Source organism: Tamandua tetradactyla, chromosome 8, assembly GCF_023851605.1.
Source record: "Tamandua tetradactyla isolate mTamTet1 chromosome 8, mTamTet1.pri, whole genome shotgun sequence".
NCBI classification, from domain to species: Eukaryota; Metazoa; Chordata; class Mammalia; order Pilosa; family Myrmecophagidae; genus Tamandua; species Tamandua tetradactyla.
This window is the reverse complement of record NC_135334.1, coordinates 29,313,237-29,325,981: the sequence shown is the minus strand read 5'-3', so window position 1 is coordinate 29,325,981 and position 12,745 is coordinate 29,313,237. Positions and strand designations below refer to the sequence as shown.

The 12,745-nt window shown below is 39.4% G+C and overlaps 1 protein-coding gene across 17 annotated transcripts in view; it reads left to right on the top strand.

Annotated features, from left to right (window-relative positions):
* The window catches only part of DIXDC1 (DIX domain containing 1), an 88,164-nt gene that overhangs the window by 932 nt on the left and 74,487 nt on the right, over positions 1–12,745 (top strand). For 5 of the 17 annotated variants that reach the window (XM_077112950.1, XM_077112947.1, XM_077112948.1 and 2 more), the window contains one exon: positions 467–558. In XM_077112950.1, the coding sequence (XP_076969065.1) occupies positions 467–558 (92 nt within the window). The other 12 variants (XM_077112942.1, XM_077112943.1, XM_077112953.1 and 9 more) reach the window with 11 other exon arrangements.

Genomic DNA, 12,745 nt, shown 5'->3' with positions numbered 1-12,745 from the left:
TTATGATGATCAAATAAAGATGATATACGCGATAGCAGTTCGTAAACTATTAAGTGCTATATAAAAATTTCTGCTTTAGAATATAAATGCAGCTTTGTTGGGGTTAATATTAAATTCCTGGGGATGAAGGTATGTAAGTGTCAGGAGCAGAGCTCCCAGTATTTTTCCTGATTTTTCTTCTGAACACTTCCTATGGTCCAGTATTGATAAGTATAGGGAGGAGGGAAATGCATCCTTGTTTGGCTAATGATAGGGAAGCATTGTTCCTTACTTTATAGCCATTAAAATCTAAGTGACTAGGTTGACAAATGCAAGCAAAGCCTTACTTTGATTATAATCTCTAGTGCCGGATTTTTGCTAAGGAGATGGGTTTGGGGGAGGGGCCTGACCCCGCTAGGTTAGTTTAGCTCTTGGGATTTCTTTCCTGTTCGTATTTTTACACATTTCTTCCTCTTCTTATTTTAAGATGTCCCTGATACAACTCTTCCAGGAACTCTGAGGATGGGGACCCAAGTGGTTATGAGATTGTGTACCTCTGTGCTGCCAGCAGAGCCCTCTGTAAGTTTCTGATGTTCTGTTGAAAAAAGTGTAATGACATTACTGAAATGTCAGTGCAGTTATAATACAACTGGGGGATTTCTCCCTCAGGACTCAGATCCTGGGACAGAATTGTAATAAATTTGCCTTCTTTTCTTGCTCACACTTCAGGTGGAAAGTCTAGCTCACTTGTGTCTTGATGCTCCTCACTTTGTCGTCTTTTTTGGAGAGATTAGAAATGCCTAGTGATTAATCAGAATATATGCCTTCCTAAAAAGATTTAGATAAAGCTTGTTATAGAAATAATTCATGGTAACGGTAGAGCATTTGGAAAATATAAAAAAACTATGAAAAAATCCATAATCCTTGATCCAGAAACAACCACTGTGAATATTTTGTAATATTTTCTTCCATTTTTTTATGGGTATATTTTTACATAATTTAAATATTATATACATAATTTTGCTTTTGCTTTTTTCACCTAACATTTGTCAATGTGAAATTGTTAAAATGTTATAAGGTGCGAAACATTATATTTGCTCTCATTTTCTTGATCTTTCCTCAGTTGTTGAACTTTTAGTTATTTTTGTTTTATTCCCCCTGTTGTAAATAATTCTGTCCATATTGATCTTAGAATAAGTATTTATTTACTTATTTAAGACTTTTTTTTTAGGGTATAGTCCCAGAATTAGAATCCCTAGGTCAAAGGATGTGAACATTTTAAATAATGTTACCTTTAAAAAGAAGAATTGTGGTGTCTGATTTTGTATACATCATCCAAAAGGTAGCTGGACATCAGTTAGGAGATAGGAAGTTCCTTGATAGAAATTTGGTTATCTGTTTCAGTGAGACCCTGGGCTCTGCAGAAAGATTATATCTTGACAGTATAATTTGTGTTGTGGAGCCCCAGTCCAGAGGCACGGAGGGCAGTGTGCTTTCATAGTAAACAAACTCAAGGGTTACTTCCAAAATACCCACCAGATGTCGCTAGTTCTACTTAATTTTTATCCACAGTATAGCTGGCAGATAACTTTTGAAATACGAATTTTAAAAATTCAAGGAAAATATATTTGCATATCCACTTTGGCACAGTTTATATTAAGCACTAGCATCTGGTGATTATTTTGCCCACATCCTACTCTAGTCTCTCACTATTCTGTCTTTTTTTCTTTCTCCTACTCATTCAGTCTGTCACCCTCACCCTATACACTCTGTCTCCACACAATAATAATATTGGATTTGTTCTTCCAGTCTTTTTTCTTGCCCTTAATGTGTGTATCATGTTTATCCATAACTGTCAGTTCTTGAAATTTTTACTAAGAGAATAGGACCTGGCATGTAACAAGTGCGCAACATATAGTTAATGAATGCATGGGTGAGGGAGAGGAAAGTAAAGAAGAATACCAATATTTAGTACAAATATATGTTCATTTGGCTTGGGAATACAGTTAATTTACATTCCTAAATTAACTACAATTAAATGCTAAATGATATATTAAACAGCATGTTATGATCTTTGAATTTTAAAGACAGAAAGATTCATTCATTCATTCGTTCATTCAACCAATATATCTTTCGCATCTACTCTATGCCGGGGACTATTCTGGGTGCTGGGGATAAACCAGTAAACAGAACAGAAAATTCCCTGCCCCCATGGAGCTTACATTCTGGGTACGGGAGGCTGGCAATAAAAAAATAAACAAGTAAAATATAGAATATACAAAATGGTGATGAATGCTGTGAAGACATAAAAATTAGGCAAAGAGGATTAGGGAGGGTTGGAGTGAGGGGCTGTTGCATTTTAACTAGAGTGGTTTATCTTAGTTTCTCTACTGTTAAAACAAATACCATATAACAGGTTGGCTTAACAATGGGAATTTATTAACTCACAGTTTCAGAGACTAGAAAGTTTTCTTCCTCCCAGGGTTGATATCTCCTGTCTGGTCAGCAATCATCAGGGCTCCTTGGCTTTTCTGTCACATGGTGATGTTCCGTCATTTTTCCTTGGGTTCCTTTGACCTCCATCCTCTGCTCCTCCTTATGGCTTTCTCTTTCTATGTCTGGATTTCATTCTGCTTATAAAGGATTCCAGTAATATGGATTAAATTCCATACTACCTGATTCAATTGGACCACACCTTCACTAAAATTAACATCTTCAAAAATCTATTTACAATGGGTTCAACCACAAGAATGGATTAAGATTAAGAACATGTTTTCTTGGGGTACACAATTCGACCTACAGTGGTCAGAGAAGGCCAAATGAATAAAGTGATATTTGAGCAGAACCTGGAGGCATAAGCAGGAATGAACATCATGAGAAATGAGTGTTCCAGACAGATCAAGAACAGATCAAAATCAAGAGTGGTCAGTGGAGTTTCATGGTGGAAGCTGGAACTTGAACTAGGCCTAGTGAAGATTTGGATAGCACAAGGATGGAGTGTGGAACATTTTAGGCAGAGTGACAGTCATGAAGGTATGGAGGTGAAAATGAGCCTTGTAAATCTGAGGCAGTCTCCTAACCTGAGCAGAAGCAATTTGCGGGGAGGCTTTAAGAGCCCGGTACATTAGGAAAAGGGAGTGTTTGAAGACATTTGAGCAGTTGAGCAGCAAGATGAATGCATTGTCTGAGGAAGATTAAGATGGGTGTGGATTGACAGGTGGAAAAGCCTGGAGACAGAGCAGTTTAGGAACCAGAACATGTTTGGGACCTTTGCCAGAAGATGTAAAGCTCTTTTTGTATGCCTGCACTTATGTCTATGAAAGTAAATGCAATAGAAATTTTAAATATATGCTACTGCCAAGGAGCTCAGTTAATTAAAAAAAAAAAAAAAAGAAGAAGAAAGATTAAAAGATTATCTCAGTGGGTCATTTAAAATATTCCCATTGACAGTTTTAATTGTTTGTTTATTCAAACTGCCATACTGCTTTTTCATAGTCATTAATGCCCATAACAGATGTGCTAAATTTGACGTAAGTGTGAATTTCACACATCTTAGCTCTATCTGGGGAGGAGTTACAGTTAATATTTTCACCAAATGACCATTTTTTTCTCAATGGTAATGAAAGTAGTCTTTATTATTATTAGACAGTATCACCCTATAATTTAAAGAATACTTAGTAGTTATTAAACAAATTGCATCAAACAGACTGGAATATTTGATTGTCCAATAAAAAATGTAATATCTGCACATGTCATCAATTTTATCACTAAGATATTCATATCTTAACTCCAAGAAATAATTTCTTAGTTTCAAATCCTGCTGTTTTCTGAGCTGCTTTGAAAATGGATTTATACTGGAATGAGAACGGGTAGTAAGGGTGCCATCTTTCATTCCCTCCCATGTCTCCCAGCATTTGACTTCTTATAAACAAAACTTCCTGGTCCCTAACTCCTATGAAAATAAAATTCCTTCCTGATTTAAAGGAAAATTGTCAGAAAAAGTCATCAAAATACACCTTTATGACCATAAAAAATTTAGAGGAACACAGTAGTGTAGCTTGTCAAAACTTGGGGTGTTTACATTTTAATTTGTTTTTAATTATCAGAGAACTACTACAAAATTTTATCCTAAGTAATATATCATTATTATAAGACACCTCATAATGAAAGTTTTAATGTTTACTATAGCCAGTCAACAATGAAGTTCAACCCAGTGCCCAACTTGATGGTACTAATGTAGAAGACCAGTTAATAAAAAACCAATACATTCCGATTGTTTGATTATTTATACAGGAGGTTGCTGGAGGTGTTTTTTTTTAAAGATCATTTAGTTACATACCCAGATATCTTCACTCAGCAATTCTCTAACATGTATTTTCTCAATTTCAGCGTATATCCCTTCTCTACTCTCAATTAGCCATTGCACTGGGCCTTTGCTACTAAACCCCTTAAGTAGTAGTAACTTTATTTTCCAAGGCATAAATCAGGCAGATTCATGCTCTATAGCATATGTTCCATTTTCTTTTTTGTATGCTGTATGGTGGGGGGGGAGGGTCACATTTCATTCTTTTTCCAAGTGTCTATTCCATTATTGCAGCACCATTTGTTGAATTTTTTTTTTTTTTTTTTTTTTGGTGGAAGGAAGTGCATGGGCTGGGAATCGAACCTAGGTCTCCCACATGGCAGGCAAGAATTCTACCACTGAACTACTCTTGCACTCCAACACCCTTTTGTTTTTTTTAATCTGCAGACTTTTTTTTAGGTATATTCACATATCATATCTCCCATCCAAATTATACAGTGTCTCACAGTATCATCACCTAGTTGTGCAATGATCATCACACTCAATTTTTTTTTTTTTTTTTTTTTATACATGGGCAGGCACCGGGAATCGAACCCGGGTCCTTGGACATGGCAGGCAAGCACTCTTACCTGCTGAGCCACCGTGGCCCGCCCATCACACTCAATTTTGACCATTTTATTGCTCCAAAAAGAAAAATATTAGATAGACACAAAAAGGTTCAAAGTTTTAGTTAGACTAGCACATTAATATACTTATTAATAGAAGTAGTAAATGCATTTTCTAATGAATGCATTTATTTATTTTCATATGGTTTTATTTAACCATATAAACCAATTAAATACCATTAAAAAGTTAGTCCCCACAGTTGCATTAGTCACATTTCAAGTGTTCAGTGTCTTGGCCACTGTATGGGGCACAGTCCATCATTCATTCAACTAAAAACATTTTCTGAATACCTTCTGTGTTGCAAGCATTGTCTAAGATTGGTATTGCATAATGGTTAAGAAACTAGACTTTAAATTAGACCTGAGTTTTAATCTGGTTTCACTGTTTAGTAGCTATAGGCTTTGAGGCAAATTATCCTACAAATCTCTCTTTCTTTATATGTAAAATTAGGACAGTAAAAAAAACCCCATTGTTTATAGTACTTGTGACCATCAAGTGAATTAATGCATATAAATGCTCAGTACAGTGCTTGGTATATAGCAAAAGTTCAATTTTGTTATTGTTACTGTTTTATATAGGTATTTGAGTAGCTTTTAGTTTTAGTTTGTGGGGGAAGTGTGTGTCATTACTGACAAAATAACGTAGGACTGAGGAGGCCCAGTATAAGTTCTGAAATCAGGCAGTGTGGCTGTTTTTCTTTGCCTTTCCTCCCAAGCGGAATGAATGACGGCAGCACTAGGAGTGGTTCCCAATACCCCATGGGCTTGCAGTTTTCCCATGTATAAGGATTACAGGATGCTGATCATTGTCCTACTTTTTCCTAGTTCCTTTGGCTAACCCACTTACTTTCCCAGCTCTTATGTTGATATCACAACAGGGTAAGAGGAGAAAGATAGAAAGAATAGTAAATGTTAGGGTTGCTTAGGGCTTTTAAAGCTCAGGTCTTCACCTGGGCCACTTTCTAAACTAGAACACAATAAATATGATGAACATATGAATATATCTTTTTCAAAAAATTTTTTATTGTAAGCAACAAACAAGCATACAAACATTCTTGACATGGTTATAATCCATGGCTCACAATATCATCATATAGTTTTGTATTCATCACCATGATCATTTTTAGAACCTTTGCATCTCTCCAGCAAGAGAAATAAAAAACGTAAAAAGAAAAACTCCTAAATGCCATACCCCTTACCCCTCCCTCTCATTAACCACTAGTATTTCAATCTACTCAATTTATTTTAACCTTTGTTCCCCCTATTATTTATTTATTTCTTATCCATATATATTTTTTTATCTTTTAAAGCAAAACTGAGAGAAATTTTGTGCTTTTTCCTAGAGTGAGAGACAGTATATGTGAAAATAATTTTTGGAACATTTCAAAAGTTGCATGGGGACAATGGGTAGAATGTTTTGAAATTGTAGTATTTATATTTAAATAAATTAAAATTAAATACCATTAAAAAGTTAGTCCCCACAGTTGCATTAGTCACATTTCAAGTGTTCAGTGTCTTGAGCACTGTATGGGGCAGCAAAGATATAGAACATTTTCATCATTACAGAAAGTCCTATGGGACAGTAATGTTTTAGAATATTTGTTTGATATAATTGCAGAATTGCAAGAAATAGTCCAGTCTTGGATTATATACCCTATAATAAATCTCTTTTATCAGTTTACCACAATTCTTGCTAACTCCTCCAGCATGCTGGGAGTTACAGAGCAAAGAGCACAGGGCTGGGTCTCAGAATCCTTTGGCTCCGATCTAAGCTCCCTAGGTAATTGCTGAGCAGCTGTGAGTACCTCTCCTAGCCTTGGTCCCTTCATCTGTGAAATGAGGGAAATGAGCCAAATGGTAGATTTCAGGGGTGGGGGTGGGGCTAGCTTTAAAATTTAGTAATTGAATGAGTCTTTTCCCAGATTCATTGAGCTAACAAGTCCTACTTTGATAGATGACTTGTTTTGGCATAAGTAGTTGTCAGCTGGACCTCTCTCTGTTGTTTCAATATTTTCTGCTGTGTTCAAAGCATGACTGTCTGTCAAGAGTCATGATCCTCTACCCAGGGATCTACCAACTGGATGTTTTGGTTTTGTATCACTCTTCATTTAGATGTGTTGCATGCAATTTTATGCTGTTGAAAGTTCATGCTTCTCTTTAAAAGGGCTTGTTGCATTAACACAGGTTAGTGACTCCTTTGAGGGTGTAATCCTTGAGATTATACCATATACTGTAGTGGGGCCAGGGAAAGTCTAGGTAAGTAAACTCTCATGCTAGATTAGATTATGGAGAGTCTTCTGACTCATGGGCTGCTCCAGCTCAGTTTGATTTGGTGTCATAGCTATTCCCTGACATTGGCCAGAATTGAACCCACAATATCCAGCCAGCTGCAGTTGCTCAATACCTGTGCTGGCCTTCAACTTCCTGCCCGTTTTGGTCAGGGGGAGGTGTATCTTTTCCCAGAAGCATCTTTCTGTTTAGCAGCTTTAGATAGTCATACAAGATGTTGCTAGTCTGGCTACTTAGCATAAGGTTCTTTTTCTCCAGTGGCCTATGAGAAGAGGACAATGGGTTCAGTATGAGCCATTACTGATTTTGGAGCCATTACTGATTTTGCCTGCTAAGGTACTAATGGGGATTTGGGGGAGGAAATCTGAGCCTTCTGAAAAATTGTGAGTGTTGAATCCTAGCTCCTCAGCTGCCTCTGTCACTGACCAGCTGTGTCCTTAGGTAAGGCCCTGACTTTCTCTAAGCCTTTATACTCTGAAAACTCTTCCCCTCCATCTGGGACCTTGAGGAGTAATGTAAGATAGGTGTTCTTTCAGCTTTTGCTTTGCCTGTAGAAACAAGTTTTCACACTAGTGCAAGTGACTGGAAGTCTTAAAAATAAGTAATCAAGGCTGTCGTTTGAATAATTAAAAACAAAGTGGAATAACTCTGTTTCACTTGAGAACGCTTTTACTTAACTTTCAAAAGCACCAAGACATTTTTTGCATTTTTTGTTTTAATTAAAATACATTTATTTAAAATATGGGTTTTACATTTTGGTGGTAAGTAAAAAAATAAAGAAAAACATTTTTTGGTAAAGCCTTGGTCATCTTTGGTTTATCCTTTAGGCTTCCATTGTGATCCCGCAGGATTTGCTTAGCCCTGTTCTATTAAAGGTGTTTCAGTACCAGTATTAATTGAAATTCTCTCTTTCTATCCTGTTTTTAAAAATCTCCATTTTGATGATTCTTCTCTTTCTTGGACTTTTTGTTTCTTTTCTTTCTGCTTCCTTTTCTTTAGACTAAGCTTACTGACCAGGCCCCATGGAAAAACGTTGCTGTTTTCATTTAGCCTGGGAAAATATTCGTATGATTCATTCCCTTTCCTACCCACATACCGGTGGGTTGCTTGGGGCCTTAAATCAGCAGAGTATGAGTGTGCGTGTGCGTGTGTGTGTGTGTGTGTGTGTATGCATGCAGCACGCGCTCACGCCAGCACTCCTGCAAGCCTGGTGTGTGTTGGTTTGTGATTGCAAGCGCAAGAACACATCGACATGCCGGTCTATATGCGAACGAGTGTGTTTGCCTGTGTGTATCCACGCAGCGCGAGTGCACACGCAAGCCTGGTGTGTGTGTGTCTTTGAGCACCAACGCAAGCCCAACCACCCGCCCGTGAGTGAGTGTGTGTGTGTGTGTGTGTGTGTGTGTGTGTGTGTGTGTGTGTGTGTGTGAAGCGCGCGCGCATGCCGGCGCGCCCGCCAGCCTGTCCTCGTCCTCGTGCCCGGGTGCTCTCCCTTACGCAAGTCAAGCAAGGGGTAGCCCGCCCGCTCCCCTGCATCCTGTGCGCGCCCAGCTGTTTCTATAGGAACTGCGACAGCGCTGCGGCCCCTCCTGCAGAGGCCGGGGTTCGAGCATGCCCAGTGGAAGCCGCTACTTTGGTTCTGGTCTGGGTTTCCAGTAAGTGGCTAGCGGGACTCTGGAGAGATCCCAAAGAGCTGAGCCGAGGGTCTTTGTGTGCAGAGGGAGCTGGAGGAGGCGGCGGCCGCTTAGTCTGCAGGACCCACCCGGGGAGCCCCCGGGCAGGAACAATGCTAGCCTGTCTGACCCGGGGGAACTTAATGGACGTCCTGCAGGAGGGCTTCAATGAGGTAACTGTCTTCCTCTTCCCACTTCCCAGCTTCCCTCCCCCAGCGTCTCCCACCCAATCTCTGGAAGGGGTCCTTTTCCACCCCTGTCCGCACTCGGACCCCAGAGCGAATCGCCCGCACAGCTCTGAAGGGTATAAGGTGGCCAATACGGTAGAGCCGGGTGAACAGGGAGAAATCAAAAGGCAGTTTAGCCTGCCTTCAGCTAAACTGGGCTTTGACCTTCCCTGGTAGCTTTCTTGATCCCAGAGGGCAGGATCACATATTCAGAAGTCAACTCTTCCCCAAAGGGGTGGTCTCTCGCTCTTTCTGGGGATTTTCCCCAAGAAAATCCTCCTGGAATCTTCTCCAGGTATTTCAGGAGCTAGCTGCATTGGCAGCTAATGAGCTAAAGGGAGGGATTTGGTGGCCATGCACTGGTAGAAAGTTTGAGAACAGGCAGAAGGCTGTAGTGGCCCATTTGAAGTGCCCTCACCAAGACTGCATCTCTTTCTAAATCTGGGCCTTTAGATTCTCCATAACCAAGAATAGGTTGGCAGGGAGGAGCTATGAAGAGAGAGGAAGCTGTGTTCCTGGGCTCAGTCTAGTAGAACCAAAGTTTGCACCCTTCTGTGTGAGAGCAGGGAACTGGACTGAACTGGTGGTATGGGCTAGGGCCTGCCTGGGAGTCATTTTCCCCACATAAAAAGAAGAGGCATGTCTTCTCTCAAAATTTCCTTGTTTATTCCACTTCCTTTTCTTGTGACCCAGGAAATTCTTGGGACTCTTCCCCTTTGAGATTTGCTTCCCAGGGCTTCTATTGCTTAGCCCCATCCCCTTGGTTTGCTTCGTCCCAGCATCCAGGGAGACTCCTACAAGGAGGCTTAGACTATAGTGCTTTCTTTTCCCTTTTCTTTCTCACCTTTGCCTCCCATCTCTGCATATCTTTCTTAAATTTAATTATTTTCAGTCACACAAAGAACACGTGGATGCAATATCTTCTTAAATACTGTCATTACAGGCAAGACTGAAGTGCCCTTGGCCACCTCTTTAAACCCAGGCTTTTCCCCACAGTTAATCAAGCTCATGAATTTGTTTAAGATTTTCTTTCTACAGCAGTGTTACAGGCTTTTTCCTTAATTCTGCCTCAGAACCTGCCCCAGTCCTGGCCCCTGTGCTCTGGGCTTGTTCCTGACACAGAGGAAAACTGCAGACATGCTATCCTATTCTAAGCAACTGAGTCAGAATTTTCCTTTGGCTTGGGGGTGGGGGCTGCATCACAACCTTCACTGAAGGGCAAAACTTGCATCCTGCCTACATTGCAGGGATCCTTATTCTTTGGATCATTCCTGTCTGAAGATATGTAAGGGGATGGTTAACAAAGAGTGCAATCTATGAGTTCTAATATAGAGGAGCCAGGAAGGCACCTCTCTGAGTGCTTCCAGTATTCCTGGTTCCTTTTTTCTCATTCTCTATCTTTCACCTCCCCTAGTCCTTCACCTCATAGGGTTGACTCATCTGCCAATTGTAGAAGAAGCTCTTTGGTCCTTTTATGGCCTTCCCTTTTTTTACCCAGCCCCAAGGTTCAGGTCCTTCTGTCTGATGAGTAGGATGAAACCAGCACACATTCAGTCCTAGTCGTTGTCTTCTACTCATTTTCATTTTCAACCTTTCAGCTGAAGAACTCAGTAAACCAAGAGGGTTGGCTTTCTTTTTCTTGCTTTGGTGTTTCCATAAATATCCTGGACCTCCGATTCTTATAAAACCTAAGGAAAAATGGGAGAGGAAGAGTTTTTCTTTTTGTGGTGGTGATGGAGTCTTCATAAAAGCAGCAGATATACAACTTTATGATTAATTTGTCTCTATAATAATGCCTATTTTTCCTCTCTGACATTTGATTTTCTACCCATCCTGTAAACTTCTTTCCACAGACTATACTTCTGTTTCCTTCTACTGAACTTTGACAATCAATAAATATTTTTGGTTGCTCTGGGAAACTGGTATCATCTAAATAACAATTTGTTAAATTTGAATAGTCCTTTACAATTAAAATAATTCTTTTACATATATAATAAATCATATTAAATAATTTATTTAAAATTATTTAAGTAAAATAATTTATTTTTGCATAGTATAACATTTTGTGCTACTTAATGGTATGATTGGTCATTCCAGATTTGAAAGGGCCTTGTTTGACCTATTTCCAACCCTTAGGGTTGCTTAATAGATCCATTAATATTCAATCTCTTTTGTTAAGAGTCTTGTGATAAGGATGTAAATAGGGACTTAAAAACTGGTGCTAGATACACTTGAACTCCTCTGAGAAACTCTTCCTACTGATGGTTAGAGGTATACCACCTGTGTATCCATTCATCTGGGGATGATCCAAGCATATCTGAGGCTATTCTTTATCAGCCAGACACCTTATAGGTCTTTGTGGTTAGGGCTGTGCTCTCATTCTCTATTGCCTTATGAAATGGGGCTATGACTCTGATTGGCTAATTATAAGGAAACCCTACAGCAGGGAGGAACCCTGAATCAAAGTTTCCCACTACCCACTGTTGACCTCTTCTTAATCCGTATGCCACTGTGCATAACTATGTATGACAGAATTTTCCTCTACATTTCCTGAATAGAGCCCCAACCTTAACCTACCTGCTAAATTACTCACAGAATTGATCTGTATCAATGCTGTCAATGCAGTCCCTTTTATTGACATGTTCAATTTGCATTCTAAATTATCTACAAGTTTTGGCCTCTGCCACATTCTGTAGTCGAACCTGGGCTGTTATCTTCTATCTCCTGTGGCCTGGGTCTGGCCAGGCTTTCTATAGTTCACAACTTTCCACTTTGCATCTGGCTCAAAGCTCTTATTTGTTTTCTTTGCTACCTGGTATTGATGTTGTCCTATGAATGTTGTCTTTGGTTAATGTGTAGACATGAATTTTTGCAGGTGTTTCTCTGGGGGTTGAACTTTCGTTAAAAAAGACTTTGGTGCTTGTGTTGGAAGGTTTTGGTAGACCCAAGACTATAATATGGATTGGTCAACAAGCATTCATTTATTCAGTCATTTATTGGGTTAGGGGATGGATAAAATAATTGAAAACTACCTGGGTCCTGCTGCCAAAGAACTTACAGGGAGAGACAGAGTGTACTCAAAAGACCGTAATAAAATGCTTGCCATGATAAATGTCGTAAAAATGGTAGGAGATCAAAGAGATAAATTAATGATATTATGAAAAGCACCAAATATTTACTAATCTACCTTACTCACTAAGGCCAGTATTTTTTTTCCCCTACTAGTTAAGTAAACATGCATGTAAGCATTCATTCGCCAGACATCCACTGAATTGCCCTGTTTACCAGGCGCTGTGCCAGACTCTGGAAATAGAAGTCAAATAATATAGAATCTGTGCCCTGATTGAGTTCATAGGCCCATGAAGATAAAGAAAGGAAATGTTCAGAGTATCAAACTTGGAAACATTGTGATATAGAAATCTTGCTTGTGGGTAGGAGTGAGCCCATACTTGGGCTGTGGTGTGCATGGCCTAAGGGGCGAAAAGTTGTGGGAATGATTTGTTGAAATGTTGGCTGTCAGGAGATCAGTTGTCTGAGCCTTAGTCCTTTATAACATATGACCTTCTGGAAGACTTTCTCTTTCAGTTTGCCACCATGTAGGAAAGCAAT